Raw genomic sequence first — 22,012 nt, forward strand, 5'->3', positions numbered from 1 at the left:
GGGGGGTGGGGAGGAGAGGGGGGTCTTGCAATTTCATTTAAAATGTAATGGTGGATGAACCGATAAGCAAATAGGGGGAAAAAAGGCTCTGCTTAAAAGAAAAAAAAAATGGCATGCTTTTAATATGCTTCCAGATGGGGGGAAAATGATTTACATGGGAGTTTATTTCCTCTTTGCTGATATGAAAGAATTACAGATACAAAACCCACTGATCTATAGAATAAAAAAAAGAAAAGAAATGTTATTTTCCTGTAAAGGTATCAGTTCATTTATATTCATTTAACCATCCATCCATCAATTCACTTTCTCACTCCCTGCACATTCTCTCTGCCTCTGGTAAACCTACCCCACCAATATACTTTTCTAGAATATACAATGAAGTTTCCTTAAAAAAAAAAGAAATAATAAGAGATTCAGCCGAAGTAGGTACAGCGAAGTTTCCCTTCTCCTCCTCCCTCAGCTCCTGTTTCATGTTACAGACTTTGAGTAAATTAGCAATACGAGAGAGAAAATGTTTTAGTTTGGGAAAAAAATGTCTGTGTATACCTATAAATAATATATGCAATATAGATGTTATATACGCGTCTACATGTGTACATATTTTACATATATATATATATATATATAGTGGAGTTTGTATGCTCGACATGTATGTACCGTGTCTCTATGCTTATGTTATAGAAACAGTTCATTCTCTCCCCGTGTGCGTGCCTATAAAATAAAATATACGCAATATTGTATGGATATTTACAGCATTCGTATATCGTGAGTGCACGGACACAGATTTAAAGGTACATCCAGCCTGCGTATGCTGTAGATATGCACAATATATACGGTGCCCACGCACAGCCACACACGTCCCCCTCCGAATCGGAGCAGAGTGTTTGTATCTAAACGTTGAGATATTTCCTTAAATCCTTGAGCTGTGTCCGTTGTGCACGTTGAGGGGACACACGATGGTCTGTGGCAGGGGCTCACAGTTGTGTGTGCACGCTGATGCCTGGCTCCTCTACGCAGGGGGAAAGAGAGAGCTGGTGGCTACCGACGGGCACCAATCAGCCCAGACCTTCCAAATCTAAGGGGCCACATCTGGATATTTTAATTTTTTTTATTATTATTTTTTTTTCACGTTTATGATGGTCCCCCAACCTGCCACGCCATTTCCTTTGTGACCAGAGACCAAACCTCTCTCACTGCCGCTAACGCCTTCAAGTATTAAACAAAATCTGCTTTGGGTGAGGTCTCCCCTCCGTGGCTCCTGCTCAGCTGGGGCCGTATGTGGCCAGAGGTGACTTCTTCCTTCCCGTGCCCTCAGCATGATGGGTGATGGCCCTTCCTCCTTACGAGGAGGAACGAGACCTGGAGCCCAAAGACAGAGGCTGCGAAACCATCCGTCATTTCTCGGAGACCTTCGCTGGGGCTGGAGGCAGAAGGACATGGAATAACTTCTCCTTCCCATCTAAACGTGGTAGAGAAAGCTACGTGAGAGAAGTTGCCTTTTTATTGTTAAAAACAGGTAAATAGAGAGCGGAAATACCTATATATAGGGATATAAATGTGCATGTTTTATCTCCAGCTAGGTATCGGATATAGATCCGCATCTGATTTTTCTCCCGGCTGCCTCAGCCGGCGCTCGGGGGGTTCCTCGCCAGCCTTTGCAAAAAAAAATAAATCCCAGTGTAAATAAAGCTCCCAGCCAGTCACCCCGAGATCAAACAGCCCGGAGACAACGTAGAGAACCAGCCACCTCCTGGATGACGGCGCCCGTCCCCGCGCGGATCCCACCGCCATCCAGATCAAAGGCGGGAGGTACCAGGCTCCGTGTCGTAAGTGGCACCTGCAAACCTCAGTCCTGCTCCACACTTCCCAACCCTGTACCTGAATAAATACATAATCATATCACATAGGCATAATTAATAGGAGTATCACCATGAAGGACTCTTAAAGGAAAAAGGCTGTTGAAAGAGAGTTCCTGAAGATAATCCTTTTAAAAAAGGTTTGCTTAAAATGCAACCGCGAGCGGGAATAAGGCAGGTTTAGTTCCAACATCTTAATACCCCGGGATAGCACAGTTTTAGATCTCGCTAATGTCTTTCCTTTAATAGTGGCTTGACTTTGATTTGGGACTCGCACCTTTTTGGAGGATCTCCTCGCTGCCGTGGTTCTCAATGGAGAAGGTCCCCAGAGGAGGCCCAGCCCGGCTCCCCCTTCCCGTTGGCCCGTCGGGGATGCACAACCTCCTTTCTGCTGGAAATCAAAACGTGGTCGCATCCTGCCTGCTCGTAATAGCCTTTCTAACCTCACCATTTTGGAGCAAGCCCTGGCCGTCCCACACTTGTGCCTAAATGACCCGTTCGAGTAATTTTCGGGGTTCTGCTTAATTTGTTTTTTTCTTATCCTGGATGGCATCCAAACTCCCGGGCCATGGAGAAATGGGGTTCAGCTGCTCCCGAGCTCTCTGCTGAGTGGTGTTGCCTGACTCCTTGGTTGTGCTCAGGGAACTTCTGAGTGGCATCGCTGGCCAAGTTCGGTAAGTAAATCACTTTTTCTTTCTTTTTTTCTTTTGGTTTTTTTTTTCTTTTCTGTTTTTCTTCTACAAATGATGTCTGTGTAGAACAAGGCAGAGCCACACAGCAAACTGCGGAGCGAGGGGGTCAACGGGGAACAGCTCGATGCTCCCCTGAACCCTTCTTCCTCAGGCTCCCGTCCCACCAGCCGCTTCCGTGATTATTTTGCATCCTGGCATCTCCCAGGCTGCACGGAGAGGGACAAAGCTCAAGAAGCTCCAACCACGAAGCAGAGCCGACCCTTGTTAGGAAACCCTGGGGACGCCCAGGTCCTGCCTTTTGCTGTCACTGATTGTCTGGAGTTTCAGCCCAGAACTCTTCCTGCTGGTTTGCAGCAGGAAAAGTTCAGATTTGTGGAAAATGCCCTCAAATTGGCATGGCAATAAGTGAGGGCTTTTGGAGTTAAGAGATGACGGATGTATCCTTCCAAAAGTGCAATAATTAAAAAGTGCAAAACAGAACTGAAATTCAGTTGAAGCAGTTTTGTTTGTTTGTTCGTTTCTTTGTCCTACAAGTGTGGACAACCCTTTAGACTATCGCAGTCCAAGTTCCTCCCCCGGTGACGGGGCCCACCTCTCTTACCCCACAAGGAATTTTTGGCCTGTGGAAAATCAGGTATCTTCATTCCCAGCAAAGTGCAGACTGGTCTGTGGTGTTGCAGCTGTGTGTGTAGGGGAAAGAAGGTTGAGGGCAACCTAAAGAGGTTTTTGGAGCCGCTCTAACTGTTGTCCTCTCTCCTGGAGAGTGGCACCGGTGGAGTGCCACCGTAGCTCAGACCCTCCCTGCGAGGGACAATGGTGAAACGTTCTGGGCCTCCCAGTAGAGCAGGGTCAGCTTGCTGCTGGCTCAAGTGCTTTCAGCTCTTTTCACCTTTGGAACAAACCCACGAGGCTTGAGAGCACATCGCTGCCACTCGTCACCCGTGAGGCAGCTGGCGCGGTGGCACTGGCACTGCTCGTGATGGGACAGTGCCAGAATGGGGAGGCAGCACGAGAGGGTGAGGAGATCCCCAGGGGCTGCCATCTCTGAGGCCACCCAGATGGCAAAGAGGGCCACGTCCATCACTGATTGATGGCCATGAGCTCTGCGTCACCAAAGGGTGACCCGGGCCTTGTATCTCCTGTCGGTGACATGCTCTGCGGTGGTGGCCTCCTGGGCCAGTGTCTCCTGCCCCAGCAATGCTCTACAAACCTCGTACAAAGAAGGACTAGAATGTAATTCCTCCCTACTTGCCCAAGTTTTGTTTTTCCTGTTCTTTTAGCTGTAGCTGCACTACCACATCCAGTCTTCATTTTTTTTTTCTTTTGGCAAGGTAGGAGATCTCTGATTTAGAGCTGGTGTTCTTCGTTTTTTTTTCCTTTTGGCAAGGTAGGAGATCTCTGATTTAGAGCTGGTGTCTAATTGTTCATAATTTCTCCAAATTTCCGTGTAGGCATTTTTAATGTTTGCCTCCTCCTTTCCCTGTGAGCTGTTAGCGTGAGTCATTTCGTTTCCTGACACAGAAAAGGGTTCTTCCCCCTCTCCTTCTTCTCCATCCAGCCTTACTTACGTGGGAACTCCCCTACCAGGCAGTGAAAGGAGAAAGGGAATTAGATCTTTATCAGAGACTTAACTTTCACCCAAGATTTCCTTAGATCAGTAGGTTAAACAGAGGCTAATAAAAGCCTTTGTTTTTTCTCCTCGTCTAGAAATAAAACCCCCTGCAGCCAGAAGTGTTCCCTCTCTTCCTTTGAAGGCAAACCAAGAGGTGGTGTGACTATGTGTCCTTCTCTCTGATGCACCAGGCTCAGTCCCCCGGTTTTATTATTTGATTTCACTTGTTCTCTCGTTGGCCGTAAAGTGCCAGGGAAGACAAGAATTAAATTTCTAGCAGGGAAAAACAAACAAACAAACAAACTACCCCACAACAGAAAAATAGGAAAAAAAATAAAAATAATTCCCATCGTTGCTTCAAATCCCTGCCAACCTCTCAGGCCTTCGCAACAAAGCCAAAAATAAGGCCACAAACCCATTTTTCTTCATTCGCAGGTCACCTTGAAGGGTAGATGAGTAGCTCTTTTAATAGAGTTTCTTCTTTCAAGAGGATTTCAGTGAGGAAAGCAGCAATGAATGAAATTCCCCCTTTCCTTACAGGTCCTCAGTTTTGTCTGGAGGACATCACAGGAGTCTGGACAACTCCCCACTGTGGATTTTCACTCCGTTGCTGCAACACAGTCTGACTTGAGGTACTACAGAGGTTTGGTGTGAACGTGCTTTAACATAATTTTCTAATCAGTTCTTGACCTCACAGCCCACACATTCATGTTCAAATAGCTGCAGGGCTGGAGGAGATTCCTACACAAAAGTGGGAAGCATCCACGTTCCACTCAACCGCAGCCCCTCCGTTCTGCGCGAGATCTCCGTGAAGCTCCTGTGAAAAGCGCCTTCCAAGCCAAAGCTGACACACATAAAAATCCACGGAGAGGAGGTGCAAATTAGTGTGGGCACCCCAAGTGGGTGGGAGCACCAACAAGGAACAAAAGCACGGGAGGAGAGGTGCCCCGACGCTTTCTCCTTTGGGCTAGATGTTCCTCACCTCTCATCCTGCATGGACCCATCCCCTTCAGCGTGGGTCCAAGTGGGGACAAGGACCCCATGGGGTCACCTTCCTTGCTGGGACATTGGGAGCAGCTGCTGCCGGGAGAGAAACCATCCAGAAGGTCAAACCATACACATGCTTTAGTTTAGTCAAAGTGGTTTTCTCAGCCTTAATTGATAACTGATGAGAAAACCTTCCACTGTACACATACGCATGCATATGTATAGACATGCACACAGACACACATGTGTGTATATAAATAGCTCTCTTTAAATTTAAATAGATTCATGCCCAAGGACAGGAAGGTGGATAAAAGGTCGTTACAAAGAAAGAAGATCTAACACATCTGTATGCTCTTTTGTAGGGATTAAATCTATAGTAGGTTGCATTCGGCGCTAATACTCCTATTAATTTCTGCTTTTCATTGTTGTTTCCACATTTGTCAGGCTTCGATGAAGGGATAATGAAGTAAACGGATGTTAGCTACAAATTAATCATCTCTGTCTTGATAGCATAACACAGGTTCCTATTTGCTTGCCCTCTTCACCCAGAAATGGTAACGCTCTTTCTATATCCACCCTGGCAAAACCTGCTGGATGCTATAACATAACAAAAAAAGGAGAAGGAAGAAAAAGAAAGGAAGAAATACACCTTCCCCGAGACAGAGCAAATACTCCTTGAAGCTGCTGAATTTGAATTGTAAGGAAGAGCTGAGGAAGTTGAGGGCACGCTGGTTTTGCAAGGAGAGCTTGTTGGAAGCCACGTGTTGATTACGGGCAGGTTGGACCTTTGGTGGTGTGTCACTACTGAAAGGTTAGATCTTTTGAGGGTCTGTTTTTTTTAACTGGAGTGTGTCTCTTCTGGCTGTGCAGGGAGGGAACGGGTGTATTTACAAATGTGCAGGCTTATTTTCTGAATCTCCTCGCTTTACTTTGGAACTTGGTGTCCTTGAGCCTGGTCTTGTTGAGGTATAGGGCATTTGAAAGGAGGCTAGAGGCTTCCTTGTATCAGTATGAACAGGAACAGAGTTGGAGAAACCCCAAGCTCCCTGAGACCCTTCAGAGAGACCGGAGTGAGGCTGGAGGCAGTTGGAGACCCACCAACCCCAGTGGTCCATCATCTTGGGGACACACACACGCCTCTGCTGAAGGCTTTGGATACCCGGTGAGCACACCTTGGGCAGCCACTCCTGCAGACCAGTTACACCAGCTTTGAGCATCAGCCAGTTTGGACTTTGAGCCGGGCAAACATGGGACTTTCTACCCAGATGTTTAATTTCTGATGGAGTGGTGTTCGGTGTTATGCAGACAGGATAGTGGAGTTTAACCACTTGGCCTCATTTTGTGCTCGCAGTAGGAAACAAGGGTAGATTTGGATTTTATCATTAATTGCTCATCCTTGAAATGATCACTTGGCACTACACTGCAGCATTGACTTAGGTTTCCTTCTGTTCCTTCTCCCCGTGTCGCAGGCTGCTGTACACCATATCAGCCCTGTCCACCCTTGCCATGACACTTTGGGAAGCCACCAGCGTCCTGTGATGGGTCGTGACAGAGGCAGGACCTGCACTACCAGCGCCCGGACCTGGTCCTCGTTCCTCCTTCATCAATGTGACGCCATGCCTGACTCCATGGCTGGCTCTCACGGTGCTTCGACATCGGTATCCAAGACCTCTTCATTTACCTTTGCAGAGAAGGAAATACTTGGTCATATTGAGATTGCCAAGTGACAAATTCTTGTAGCTGTACCAACTTCTCTCCTTCTCAAGGCACACACCATCGCTCTCCTCCAACCGAGGGCTCAGGTCTGCCCCATAAATATGGAAAACTTTCAGTGCTCTTAAAGATGGGTACTTCATGGACAAGTTAGTACTTCCCAGAGCAAGTGGTGGCTGTGGGTTCATCCCTGGAATAATTAGGGAATGCTGCAAAGATTTGAAAGTATCACTGCTTATTTGAGAGGGGGCATTGTAGCCTGTTTGGATGTTTCTTAAAGTGGTTTCTCCTAGCTTTTATCCCTTCCTTTTTACCATCTTCCTCTTTACCCATCCTCAGCTCGGCACAGTCCTTCTGTCTCTTATTGATTAATAGCTTGATCAATTAATCAACTTGATTGACGCAGAAGTTTTACATATCTGTCCCAACATTATTTTTTATCTTCCCAACCTAGACTTATAACTGGTCCTTCCTTTTTGAAACGCAAGGGTTTGACAACACAGCATTCTCTAATCATTGTCCTTCCACACCTCTCCCAGGATATCACTTTTCCTGTGATCTCCTTCATTCATTTACCAGGCACTGAGTGACATCTTTTTGCATAGCCTTCACTCTCCTGCTGTCCTGGAAAACCAGTCAAACTTCCACATCTGCCTGCCTCATCCTGTCTACCCCGTGTTTGGGTCAGGACAGGCAGAAGACCTCTGCTCATGTGTCCATCCTCTGCGCTCGACTCCTCTGGATTAAACCCAGACTTTTCTCACTCCCTCTTCCCCCTCTCTTTTCATATTCCCTTCTTTCTTGTCTCCCCTCCCGACGAGTGCAGATAACATATTTTCTTGCTGGCAAAGCTGTAGCTCCGTTGGTTTTCAAAAGGCTGGATTTCGTTCCTCACCCACCGTCTCCGCTACGTGCTCTCCAAGCTGAAACATCTCCGCTCGTTTTAGGCCATGGGGAAAAAACAAAGCAGTGGAGAGGGACATAAGTATTCCAGAAATCATTTCTCTGACAGCACAGCTAACTAACAGTGACCCGTGGCCCACTTCTGTGGCTCTCGCGTAACGCTTTAAACCGAGTGTTTCTTTTGTTTTGTCTCCAGCCCAAGAATCCATTTTTTAATAAGAAAACTCAGAAGTGCCTCTGAAGCGTACGGGCTCGGGAGCGTCACTGCCGCGTCGCAGATGTACAAACTTGCACTTGCTCACGAGGTCCCCATGGTCTCCAGCTACTTGGATTAACAAGGGTCCAGTGTAGTCCTTGCCTTCTCCTCTTGCAGATGCGTGCAACGGAGCCTCGGAACCGCCTTGGCTTCTTCAGGCATCTTCTCCGTGCCATCACGTGTGCACGGCTGCTGCTTGGAGAGCCTCGGAGAAGAGGAAGAAAGGCTCTCAATGTCTTAAGCAAGCATCTGGTTTCCTTTCCTCGTTGCCCCCATGGCTGGAGGGGCAGCACACTTCTTGTGTAACTTACCCTGCCTGAAGTCTCCAGAAAGTCAGCTGCTAAACCTGAATCGAGCTATTTTTCCTTTGAAAATCAGCCCTCCCTTGCGGCTTGTCTTTCCCATGCTCCCATCCTCATGGTCTTTCAAGAGCTTGCACACCCAAAGCAGCAGAGACCTGCCTCTCCTCCCATGCTGGGGCTGGGATTTGAATGTGATGGGCGCTGTGGCCAGAGCTGTGCAAACCTGACCTTCGTTGGGGTTTAGGATCCTAAAGCACACGGGCTTATCTAAAAATAAAATACAGGCTCTTAAGTGCCTCAAACAGTTCAGCTCGTTTTATGGGGAGATGTGGGATATTTCTAAATGGAATCAGGAGTGGAGGAAGCAGCCGGGTACATTTTAATTCTAATTTTTCCTATATATCAAGCGTTAAATTAACAAGGGAGGGAGAACTCTGCTGAAGAGCTATCTGCGGGTTAGACAGGCATATCAGGATAAAATTACTCTGCGCTTGCCCGTGGTTTGTCTGGGTACTCCTGGAGCTGCACCAGTAAAGAGTATAATTGTGCTGCTATTTGAGGCTTCAGATTTGGTGCCGTGAATCCTCCCCTCTGACTACACGAGGTTTGCTTGATGGCGTTAGGTAACTATTCCCCACAGGGGATATTTTTTTTAGTCAGGCAGGGTGGTGCGGAGCTCCTCAGAAGATGTGCTAGCAGGAGGAAAGAGAGAAGGGCTCAGGCAAAAGATCTGCGTTTGCAATCGTGAGGAAGGTTGTCTGGAACGTTTGTTGGAGAGAGGTTTTCCCTGCAGTGTTTCAGTTGGGGGGATCTAATTGGCACAGGAAAGATTTTGCAGTCAAGAGGATGGTTTCTGCTTCTGAATGGTGGGTGCAAGGCGCAGACTATTTCAATAACATCCTATAGATTTAATTTTTCTTTTCTGTGGCGAGAATAAGAATTGCTGTCATTGCCTTCAACTTGGAGTAATTGAGTTTAAAATCAGAACCCTCTTCAAAGTCTTTTATTTGCTGCATGATAAGGAGCACGGAGGTCTTTGGATTAGTTAACATCAATATACGTCACCTCCGGGCTCCGCACAGCTGGCCTGTACCGCGCACGTGTACATTGAGTACTCCTGTTTCTGAGTAAATGGTTCGTATTGACTTTCGCTGAAGCTCAGTTATAAAATGCTTCAGTGCACTGAATATGATTTTTTTTTTTTTTTTTTCCCCTCAATGCAAGTCCCAAGAGGACTCACTCCAGATATCCCCACTCAATGAAATATTGTCTCTGCAGCCAGGGAAAGCAATCTCTCGAGTCTGAACCTTGAAGCAGAGGAGCAGGTTATTTCTCAGCAACCTTTTGATATTGTCAAACCTTCAATCTTTTGGGGATTTACGGACTTTGCTAATACATAGGACTGACCCTGGATACTAAATGCCTCATTTTCACCAAATTTATAATTATTCCCTTTGCACATTTCATGTCGTATAGCTGTGGGGACGGTGTCATTGTTCCCCTTTTATAGATGGGAGAGTTGTGTTGCAGAGAGATGCCAGGAAAGTGTGTACGAGTCTGTTCTGCACTGCTGGCTTCCTCTGGCAGTGCCAGCACGGCTCAGGGATGCTCGTGTGTGTGTCCCCTGATGTGTTTGTTGTGCTGACTGGTAAATCTGTCACTTCTTCTCCTTGTTTTTAAGGTCTTCTGGCTCCTAGAGTGCGAGCATTTCCGGAAGTGACCCTTTTCACCCCTGGAGCAGAGGTGGGAAGAGGTGGGAAGAATAACCCCTTTTACAAGTTGGTGTATTTTGACCACAGTGATGGAGCCAGAGGTTGTTGAAGTCTTTTAAGGAGCATGTATTTCCAGGTGCTGTTTACTGTAGCAAAAGCTGGAGGATGGGAGCTGCGGGCATCAAACCACTGTGAGTCAGCCATGTGGGACCAACGGCTCTTGGAGTCCCCCAGGAGTGGCAGGGGAATTGGCTGGTGACTATAGGTGTGCACAGGGGTGGTGAGGAGATGAGGAGATAGAGCAAGCAGGGCCCAGATGAAGCTGCAAGCAGATAGGAGCTGAATGGGCATATGGGTGGATAGACCATCCTCTGCAGGAATCATGGAAAAAAAAAAAGGGAAATGCTCTCTGTTGGGTGAACTGACACCTCTCCACCTTGCTCGAGTCCCAGCTCAGCATCTGATGTTTACCACAGCCATGCCAGACCTTAACCATGGTCCCAACTCATCATTTTGTGTTTACCACAGCCATGCCAGACCTTAACCAGCAACATTCAGGTCTGTCCCTGAGCTTGTGGGTAATGAATATCATGGCAATTAAGCCTCATACAGGCAGACAAGAAATGTCAGGACTGGTTTAAATTCCTGGCTCGCTCCTCATGAGGTTACAAGCTCATTTAGTGTCACCTCTGAGTGGCCACTTGGACCTGGAGCTCATGAGATCTTCCTTCTTTCTCAAGCCACCATGCTGCCCTTGAAATCATTTGTTCTTTGCTTGTGACTAGCAAAATCACACAGGAAAAAGATGAACATTTTAATGTGGGGAAAAATGGCTTTTTGTATAACAAAATGTATAACATTTTTATAAAAACCTCAACTTTTGCAAATTTCCATTAGTTTCAAGTAACTGTGAGGACCCCAGCGCTGGAGGAGTGTGTTGGGTCTGGCGACTGCACTCGCTCAGAAAGGCTTCTGATCTGAGGGGCAAGAAGCCACATGGACCACATTTGACCATGACCAGCAACATTTGTGGAATTAATTACGAGCTGAAACTCAAACTAAATCCACAAGTAAGAGGTGTGAGGGCACAGTTCTGCAGAAGGCAAAGCTTGCATTTCAAAGGTTACTGTTTGAAATCTAGTTCTGAATTATTTTTCCAGCCCACTTCTCCCAATCCCAGCCCACTGGGTGGTATCTCTCCAGTCCTTGTTTTCCTTTTTCTTTTCAGTGAACTTAGACATACACCAGAGGCTTGAAGAAGGCAGCAGCAGGAAGTTTAGATTTCATCTCCTGCTCTTTCCTAGCTGTAAAGTCGACCCCTGCTAACACACACTACACTACAACACCCCTGTGTTTACTGAAAAGCTGGGGAAACAGAAGCATAAATTATGGAAACACGGAATAGTCAGAGTTGGAAGGAACCTCTAGAGATCATCCAGTCCAACCCCCCGGCCAAAGCAGGGTTGCCCAGAGCACATCACTCAGGAGCATCCAGGTGGGGCTTGAAGATCTCCATAGGAGACTCCACACCCTCCCTGGGCAGCCTCTGCCAGGGCTCTGCCACCCTCACCCCAAACAAGTTCTTCCTCAGATTGGAGTGGAACTTCCCATGGTCCAGCTTGTGCCCATTGCCCCTTGTCCTGTCCCTGGGAACCCCTGAAAAGAGTCTGGCTCCATCCTCCTTCAACCCACCCTTTAGATCCTTGGAAGCATGAATAAGATCTCCCCTCAGCCTTCTCTTCTCCAGGCTCAAGAGTCCCAGCTCTCTCAGCCTTTCCTCATCAGGGAGATGCTCCAATCCCTCCATCATCTCTGTTGCCCTACGCTGGACTCTCTCCAGTAGTTCCCTGTCTCTCTTGAACTGGGGAGCCCAGAACTGGACACAGGATTCCAGTTGTGGCCTCCCCAGTGCAGAGCAGAGGGGGAGAATGACCTCCCTCCACCTCCTGGCCACACTCCTCCCTATGCAGCCCAGGATCCCATTGGCCCTCTTGGCCACAAGGGCACATTGCTGGCTCATGGAGAGTTTAAATTACAACACCCTTGGTGAAGACATTACAGTTTCTAATCAGGGTTGCCAAAAAACTCCTTCCATGTCGGTTGCCCTCCCTGAAGCTGACATTGCAAATGCTTAACTTTACTCTGGTGTCATCACTGATCCCCTCCACACCAGCCTTTTGGAAAGGCTTCTGCTGGGATTAGGAATGTGTTTTTCATGTCTTCCATGTTTTCCCAGGTCCCTGAGGCAACAAGCGCTACTGGAGAGGACGGGGCTGGAGATGCTGCTGAAAGAGCTACGAAAGCACAATGCAAGGAGCCTCCTCTTCCTGGGCTTTGGGAAGGCTGAGGTCTCAACTGGATTTGTACCCTTCAGGCAGTGTCTGGTTAGGAGGAAGCATGAGGAGTGCTCTGTTGCCCCAGGCTTGATCTCCTGGGAGCTGCAGAGGTGCTAGATGGTCCCGTTGTTTTCATGCAAGCTGCATGGGTGCATCAGCACGAGTTTATATATGTCAGAGGCATACCAATATAACACGTGGCTTTTTCCCCCCCCCCCCCTGCGCTACTGGAGAGGACGGGGCTGGAGATGCTGCTGAAAGAGCTACGAAAGCACAATGCAAGGAGCCTCCTCTTCCTGGGCTTTGGGAAGGCTGAGGTCTCAACTGGATTTGTACCCTTCAGGCAGTGTCTGGTTAGGAGGAAGCATGAGGAGTGCTCTGTTGCCCCAGGCTTGATCTCCTGGGAGCTGCAGAGGTGCTAGATGGTCCCGTTGTTTTCATGCAAGCTGCATGGGTGCATCAGCATGAGTTTATATATGTCAGAGGCATACCAATATAACACGTGGCTTTTTCCCCCCCCCCCCTTTTTTCCCACTCCCCACCTTTGGGGACTCCCAGAAGCTGCCAGAGCTCCCATTTGGACTCCGGAGTCCCATTGAGATCACGACAGCAATGTTTATGTGCTATTCTAATGCTGGTTTTAGCAGCGTAAGTGCTATTTAATGCATAGCATTACAGCAAGCGTGTCCTATTCTCTCCCTTACAGAATGGCTGTCTGGAGGGATGTAATTCCAGCTTCTGCCTCCGTACGCCGTTATTTACAGGCACAGTTATGTGCCCACATCAGGCATGGCGAGTGCCACCACTGAGCTTTAATTTAATTAATTTGGCACATGCCTTATGAGCACTACCTTGGTAGAAGCAGCATGGTCATCCCCAACAGGCCCAGGGATCCCCTAACTGAAGGTGACAAGGCTTTGGAAGGGTATTCAGGGAGAGATGGGCAGTGGTCTCACCCAGGGGGACCATCTTGAGTCCCACCACTCACAAAAATCCATCAAGATGGGATGGCTAGAGTCACGGTAGCTCTTTGGCCACCGATGGAGACTGGTTTGCTGACTGCACCCACAGAAGCTTCTGGCTATGGGTTTGCAGATAAAATCATAGGTGTTGGGCAGGTAGACCAGGGTAGGTGTTGCTGCCTAAGAGTCAAGAAGGCACCACGAGAGCAGCCTTCTCATACTGGGCTGGTTCCTACAGCCTTTGGCTGTCCCAGCATGAAACTCTGGTGAGGAAGGGAGCTCAGCCCAAAGTGATGCACCAAAGGTACTCCATGCTGACATCTTGGAGGGAAACATCTGCTGGTGCTCTCTTCGACCTTTGCATCTTCTGCTCTCAGAGGTGCTGTCTCAGGGGGAAATGGAAGCATTTTTGGCAAAGCAAATACCTGCAGAGCCTCTGGTGCTCTGTGTGAGGCTGGGGATTCCTTCATTCTGCTCCAGGAAGCTTGTGGAGGGAAGACTGCATGCGCTATTGTAAGAGCCATAATGTGGTCTTAAAATAAGTGCAATTGTTGCAATTGCCTCCGTTATGAAGTACAGGTGAGAAAGCCCATGTTTCATGAGATGTATGAGGGCTCTGACCCACCTTCATTAGCGTTGCTATCTGTATAAAGTGAGTAATTACACTGAAGTGCTGGTCACGTGCCCATTGTGCTGAAAAGTCTCCAGGAGAGGTTCAATTAGGAGGCAGAAGCTGACGAGCTGCAGTGTGGGGAACCTTCCCCAGGTTAGTCATAAGAGCCTTCTACCGTGCTTGTCATTGGCACGGGTCAAAGTGCTCCACAAAGTGCTGCCCGCAGCACTTCCCTTGCGCAGATCAGGGTCACGGGTGAAAAAAAAATAAAAAGCTTGTCCAAGGTTGCCTGGGGGCCCAGAAGCAGAGCTCCCTTTCTGTGTCCTGTACCAATATCTATGGCCTCTGTGCTGAAAGGTTCACCCGTTCATGGAGAGAGTAGGAGTCCTGGTTGGAAACCAGGAAAGGATCCCTTGGCCCTTGCAGCCCCAAAGACAGAGACAATTGAGATGTGATGATAACTAGTCCCTCAGGTGCTACCTGGGGTGGATCTCAAACACCCCTGTTGTCTTTGGGGAGGGTGCCAGTATATTCATTAGTTCTCTTGAAGGTCAGACACCCCTTTGCCCTCACCCAGGGGCAGTTTGCTCTGCAAAAATCTCCGTCTTCCAGTTGCCTGCTGCTTCTTTCACTGCTGTGAGGGGCTGCACCAGCATTGGACCTCCAACTGAACTCACTGATGCTCTGCTTCCCAGGTGGGTTTCAGCAGCCCTCCCAGCTCATCAGAATCATCTGTCCTGGTCCTCTTCCTGTTCAGAAGTACTGAAAGATCAGCTACTGTCTCCAGCCAGGGCCAGTGTCTCCCAGGGGATTCCCTTGGGTTCCTGGCACTCTCACGAGCTGGGAGAGATGGCTCCTGGCAAACAGACTTTATACAATTTTGTCAAGGCCACCAGTTTCTGTGTGTTGGTGATCTCAAGGCCACACTGTCCAGGTGGCAAGCAAGAGCCTGCCTGCTGCATGCAAGAGTTGGAAGATATAAAACCCAAAGGTGTAAATAGGTGAAAAAAGGCAAGAATTGTGTTTCGCTGTAAAGAAACCCTGCTGACAGTTTCTCTAGATCTTAACTATATCTATATCTGCATTTATATCTATCTATATTACTGGTCTATGCCTTTCTATATCCATTGTGTTCAGCAAATGAACTTCAAAGGTGTTCCCTTGGATGCCCCGCAAGCTTCTGGCAAGGAGGTCGGAGAGGATACATGAGATGCCAGATGTCACACAAGTAGCAGAGAAATGAAACATCTCCTTGGTTCTCCTCTGGCTGTGTCCATGTCCTGTGCCTGCTGCTAAACTCCCCCAGATCGGGCATCCAGCAACCCAAAGTTGCTCCAGCGTCAACAAGAGCCCAGCAGAGGCTGTTGGGAGAGGCTTGGTGTTTGGGAGCTTTCTGCATGGCAGGGCAATGATGGTCATGGCTTTATTTGTGGTCCATTGTGTCTTGTGAAGATGAAAGAACGTGCAAAACTCTTGCCCGCTCTGTCAGCTTGTAACATGGGGGGATGGAGGCTGAGGGAAAACTGATGAGAAAACATGTACTAGCTTAACTACTAAGTGAGATCTCTCTAACAGAGAATTTAATCTCCAGGACATTGTTATCTCTGTTAGGTTTTCTGTATCTTAGGTACTCAATAAATGATTGCCAAAGTAATTCAGCATTCTCCTCTCAATCAGAAAACACAGCACCATGCCAGCTATCCAATCGCACTCTCATTCAGTAAACAAAACCCGGGCAGAACGGGTACATGGGTGAAAAAACTCTGAAAGCAGGTCTGAAGCACAAGCCTGGAGCTTCTGAGCTTCAAAAGGTGATGGAAACACTCTGTGGCCAGAGGCTGTAGGGTTGAGGTAAGCAAGAGCAAAGGAAGACATCCATGGGGAAATGAGATCAGAACCAGGTATGGGATGGTAACCAGGTGTTAGGGAGCTCAGCTATGCCATGGAAATATGTGTCTCACTCCCCACCACTGAAAAAAACATGGTTTTTCTGCCTCTCCATGCCCTGAGGCTCTTCCTCGTGCCTTGCATTCTCCCTGGAGTAGTGGGGAGCCCCAACTTTCACAGGGGTGCTTTCCTTCAGTGATGATACCCAGCACGGCACCCTGCATCAAAGCACACTTAATTGTCCATTGTCTCCATCCCTCCCTTGGTACCCTTCCTGGGATGGACCCACTAGATCCTTCTTTGGCTTGCTCTCTCCAGCTACGTGTGTCCCTGGAGAGGTGCAATTTCACTCCTTCCAGCCCAATGTGCCAACTGTGTGGGTCTATGCCCCCTCTCCAGTGAGTGCAGCCCCATATAGTGACCCCCACTCAGAAGTCTTTTTGGGCTGGCTGTATCTCAGATGGGTGAGTTTGAGCACTGGAGTTGAAGGTCCCAGGTTCAGCTGGGGCTGCTGCCACCGTGGTCCCGTGGGGTCCGAAGGCAGCTTTGTCCTCTTGTCCCTGTGAGGTGTAATTCATCCCCACCTACGCCAGAGCACTTCCATTCTGCCTCTTCAGACCTGGGTCAGGTTTAATATAGTCTGTGAGAAAGGCTTAAAACAGCAAGGTATGAGATTGAATTATGGTCTAATCTGCCACTAATAGAACCTGACCAGCTCCATTATTCAATGTCAAATCACTGCATTTGCTATTAAAACACAGTGTGAACTTCCCTAATTTCTGTCAGGTTAGGACCATATCCATCATTCTTGCCTGAACCGGCACCGGGGCAGTGCAGATAACACAGACAAATTTAATGTGGTAAATTCACCTCAGGAAGCTGACTCTAGCTGGTAAGGGAGGGGCTGGGCAGTCCTAGGAGGAAAAGGATGGATGATAGCGAGCTGCGGTTTGACATTGCAGGGGGTAATGAGATTGCACAGTGCCTCTTTAGGATGGGAAGGTCTAACCAGCCATTGCGCTCTGACAGTCTGACTCAAAACTGTGCTCAGAGGGGAGGGGACAGAGGAGGGACCAGTCCCATCTCCTGGTGCGAAAGAAAGGGAGTGGAGACACACAACCCCGATTTCCAGACATGTAGGTAACACCACCCTTATTGCAGCCACCACATCATAAGGTCGCAGCCTCTTTTCCCCTGGGCTGTGAACACGTTAGAAACCAACTTGTGCCTTCTCCTCAGTGATGCCACCCCTGGGAAGGCAGAGATGTCACATCAAATTCTTCGCCTTTGTCCATGAGTTGGCAGCAGTCAACTGGTATCTACCCTCCATATAGATAGATACTCCCTGGGAAGGGACAAATTGAACTGCTTGTTTGTAGCATCCTAAATGAAACCAGGAAGTCATCAGCAGACATCTGGAGAGTTAAACAACACTGCTGACAGTCTGACTCAAAACTGTGCTCAGAGGGGAGGGGACAGAGGAGGGACCAGTCCCATCTCCTGGTGCGAAAGAAAGGGAGTGGAGACACACAACCCCGATTTCCAGACATGTAGGTAACACCACCCTTATTGCAGCCACCACATCATAAGGTCGCAGCCTCTTTTTCCACGGGCTGTGAACACGTTAGAAACCAAACTCGTGCCTTCTCCTCAGTGATGCCACCCCTGGGAAGGCAGAGATGTCACATCAAATTCTTCGCCTTTGTCCATGAGTTGGCAGCAGTCAACTGGTATCTACCCTCCATATAGATAGATACTCCCTGGGAAGGGACAAATTGAACTGCTTGTTTGTAGCATCCTAAATGAAACCAGGAAGTCATCAGCAGACATCTGGAGAGTTAAACAACACTGCCTAACCCGGTTCAGTTGTGACTCACACCAGCATTTTAGCTCTAATTTGCAGAGGTGGAAAGCAAGGTCTTTGATGGAGCACCAGACAACCTTTGGCAGAAACCCCTTGTTAATGCGTTGTCTCTTCCTTTTCTGCCTTTCTTCTATGTCTGTACTAATTCTGGAAATACAGGAATATGAAAGTAAATCTCTACCATGTCGACCAAAAAAAAAAAAAAAGAATACTAGGGAAAGAAGAGCCCAGGGGCACACCAGGAGTGTTGTAAAACATTATAGCCATTTTCAAGGGTAAACAGAGTCTGATTGCAATGGAGATTAAAAGAATTCATTAGGGAACAAAAAGACTTGCCATTACTAGGTCTAATGAATTGACACTGGTGAAGAGGGACTTGTCACCACGGAAATGACAAATATTAGAAAAGCAAGATAAACAATTAGAGCTGGATTGTGAAGACCTTATTGGGCCACTCTCTTCTCCTCATTGCTGGTATGAGTCCAACCAGCAGGACTGCCTTTGGAAAGGTTTGTGTTTCGCTAACCTTTGCCTCCAGCACAGCTCGTTTGTTGTAAGGACCAGGGAGAAGGCTTTGAGGACTCAGCCAAGGATTCTGTAAGTGTATGAAGATGTGAGCTTTGCTCCTTCCAAAGGTGGGCACTCCAGGAATGCTGCAGGCTATCTGGGTAAGCCCAGTCTTGCAGACCCTTCTCAGCTGATAAAACTTTCTGTGTCTTCATTAAACCTTGTCTGAGAGAATCCAGCACTGGAAAAGCTTTATCCCTCTTCCTACCTGCATTCAGGATGCATCCACTTGTCATGATGACCTCTTGATCTCCCAAGATTTCTGTCTGGGCCAAGTATTCATGGTCAAGAAGAAGGACACTTTTGCTTTCATCAAAACCAGCTTCTTCCATGTTATTGATCCTTTTAGAGTTGCCATTTACACATTCATCAGCGAGGCACAAGAAGACAGTTGTTTAGGAATTTGTCATGTCCACATCCTAGATCAGTGCTCACATCCTGCTTGCATGACCCTCTAAACACCTACCAGAGGATTTGGGGGAGTTTGTATACACAAGCACCAGGCTTGCACACTCTGTGGGGCTCTACAGATGCTCCCCAAGGGATAGGTAAGGAATGGAGCAGACAGCAGAGACCAGGAAACAGGGTGGTCATTCTCCCCTGCCATCTCCAGAGGACAGCCAAGCCAGGCCAGTCCCAGGGGCTTTGTTTTGGTATCAAGGAACCACACTCTCACAGTGTTAAAAATACTGTCACAGATGTGTCCCCAGAGTAATTAGGAACATGTCAGGAGCTTGCAGATCTCTTGAGATAGTCATCCAGCAAGGAAGCTGGACACATCAGACACAAAGGTTCAGCAGTGCTGTCTGTGCATCTCCATCAACTCGATGGTCACACACAATGGTATTGGGAAGGGACCTTTCTCAAACCATGGGAAAGGCTCCGCTTGTCCTGTAGAAACAAGGCAGTCCCTGCCACAACAAAGCATCTGCTTAGAGCTGGACCTACCTATGCACCCTCAGGAAAGAACAGGCCACCAGTGACTGAAAGGACATGGGGACAAAGCTGCTCCTGGCATGGGGATTAAGAGTGATCCATGCTCAGATGTGCAGCTTCGGATCCCACAAGCACATACCTGAGGCTGCCAGAAGGAAAAGCTATAGAGGTAGGAGTAGGTCAGGATCTCTTTGACTTTCTTCCAAGCCCATCTGGAAAGTGGTAACATTGAACTAGAACAAATGGAGATTTGTGATGCTTCATAAAGACATTCCTGGTACCTCCTACTAAATACTTGTGATGGGTTTGTTCAGGAACAGCTTTTGCAATTACTGGGATAAGGAAGGCAGCCAAACCCAAAACCCTCATGCCAGAGCACTGGGAGTCTATAAATTGTGATGGTTTGTGCATGAACAGACATGATGCTGCTGTGCCAGTACCCAGTGCAGCACTCTCTATGGAGATCACCAGGGCAGTACAGGAATTCCACATCCCCACCGTCATGAGTGACTCTATTCATGTTTTCCTCCCACTCTGCAGGAGAGCCAGGAAGGTCTCATCCAAGCAACATTACTTAGCAGTTCAGTGGAGAAGCATGTTAGACACGTGCTCAGAGTTGGTGAAAAACATCCACATCCAGTTTGCCAGCCCAAAAGATGGTGGCATGGCAGTCCCTGATGGGAGATGCCAAAATATATGTGGCAAATCCAGTGGAAAAGGAACTAAAAAGAAAGGTTTCTCTTTCTTTAGTCTCTCCAGTCTTCACCTAGTTTGCCTCTTTTGGGTCGTCTTCATTTGGTTTCTCCCAGGGTTGTCTTTTTGCTCTCACAGGTCCTCCACTAAAAGTTTGAAGGGAATGAGTTCTTGCTAGGGGTCTAAGGCAATATTCCTTGGTGGTGTGTCTTAGCTAGTGAAAAGAAAGGGCTGAGGTCAACATCTTGTGATTGGATATCTGGAAAAGGGACCTGAACATCAGGATATGCTTGGAGGGAACTAACTGGCTTTGTCCTGGATTATTCCTTGGTGGTGTGTCTTAGCTGGTGAAAAGAAAGAGCTGAGGTCAACACCTTGCGATTGGATGTCTGGAAAAGGGACCTAAATATCAGGATCTGTTTGGAGGGAACTAACTGGCTTTGTCCTGGATTGTACTGGTGGACCTAGACTGGAGAGGATCCCCATCACCATCCATGTGCATTTGTGAGTAGCAGTGGGTACACTACGGCCAGTGGATTTGTTGCTGTGTGCGATTTTGTTGATAGAATTATACTGGCTTCACGTGATCCCAGGCATATCACCAGGCACGACGAGATGAGCAATGCTCATTGCCCCTTGCCTCCCACGGCCAATGGATTTGTTGGTGTGTGCAATTTTGTTGATAGAATTATACTGGCTTCACATGATCCCAGGCATATCACCAGGCACGACGAGATGAGCAATGCTCATTGCCCCTTGCCTCCCGTCCTCTACACATCTCAATTAAAAGGTGCCGTTGAAGAGGGTTTTGTAAAGTGAGCCATCGAGTCTGAGCAGCGCGGTGTGCGGGACAGGGAATGCTGCGATGTCTGTGCGCTGCTCAATTATTCATTTCATATTTCTGCATATACAAAAGGTTAATCCATGAGGCGCCTGCCACACAGGGAAAGCAGCTCTTTGGAGACAGCTCCATATTAGTTTTTTTTTTTTTTTTCTAGTGGTTTTTCAAGCATTATCTCTCCTCTGTTTCTTCTCTTGCGGGGTATGGGGGGAAGGGAACGTGTAGGATAATGAAGAGCTTCCTCTTCCCAGGCAGACAGCTCAAGAAGAAACTTGATGTGGCCGGTGTAGGCAGGATGGATGATGGCTTATTATGATGTTGGAGTTTTAACATGGGAGTCCTCTACCTCCCTAGTTCTCGTCTTCACCAAACTTTATGAACTGGGGGAAAAACACCATCACTGAGAGCTGTATCTCCTTCTTGTCACACACCTGGGGAGGCTGCTACAGAAACCTCCAAATCCCCCCATATTCAGAAGCTCAGAGTAGATTTGTTGCCTTGTTAAGAAAGATGTCAGGCAGGCAGTCCTTTGGGCAAGCTCTGTTGTGTGTCCATCAGTTCACACTGTGGAGCTTTAGACTGAGAGGGTCTGGCCTCATCCCCCGACATTCAACAAATTGTTGCATACAAAGCATTTGAAAGGTGAAATTACCACTTTGACCAGGCAAAAAAAGAAGGGAGGAGGCAGCATGGCCTGGCCAGAGGTGCTCTGGCCCAGAAGGAAAGTTTTTGCGACTCTCCCCTCAGCATGTGTTGCCACAGAAAGCACACCCTTTCATGAGAGGGGTTTGTAAAAGAAGGTTGCAGAGTTCTATCTTCTTCTCCTTTCCCTGAAATACGTGCTTTTTGTCGACATCCATCTTCCCTTCTGTTGGGAGAACTCCAACAGGACCTTTGGAGAAGGTCCAGGAAGGCTCCTCATGGCTGCCCTCCACTATGTTGTGGTGCCTGGGACTCAGGATGAGTTTCTTGTGCTTCTCAGAGCTGCCAGGATGTGCAGGTGAGCAGAGACCTGGGTCCAATGGAGGTTGCTCCCTGTGCCAGAGCCAGGAAGGGGATGGCATTGGCTCGTGCTTCACCCTATGCTGTCCTCTGGGGAGCTGAAGGGACACAGCCAGCCAGGTGTGACCTCAGCCACCCACAGCCAGACCTTCTCTGAGTTGGCCAGTGCAGACAACTGGGTGACCCTTGGGGTCTTCCATTATTCATCCTGCTGGACTGATCTCATGGAGATGGTTCAGAAGGTCGGCTCGGTATTAACGTGGTGAATGGGAGGATTC

General features: G+C 48.0%; 1 protein-coding gene across 1 annotated transcript in view; it reads right to left on the minus strand.

Moving 5' to 3' along the window:
• The window catches only part of LOC106886610 (putative uncharacterized protein DDB_G0271982), a gene marked incomplete at its 3' end in the record, with an annotated part of 23,985 nt that extends 5,391 nt beyond the window's left edge, over positions 1-18,594 (minus strand). Inside the window, exon 1 of the mRNA XM_014939694.1 lies at positions 18,471-18,594. Within this exon, the coding sequence (XP_014795180.1) occupies positions 18,471-18,594 (124 nt within the window). The remainder of the gene's footprint in view (positions 1-18,470) is intronic.
• Positions 18,595-22,012: the final 3,418 nt, after the last annotated feature.

Source organism: Calidris pugnax, unplaced genomic scaffold (assembly GCF_001431845.1).
Source record: "Calidris pugnax isolate Ruff unplaced genomic scaffold, ASM143184v1 scaffold37, whole genome shotgun sequence".
Classification (NCBI taxonomy): domain Eukaryota; kingdom Metazoa; phylum Chordata; class Aves; order Charadriiformes; family Scolopacidae; genus Calidris; species Calidris pugnax.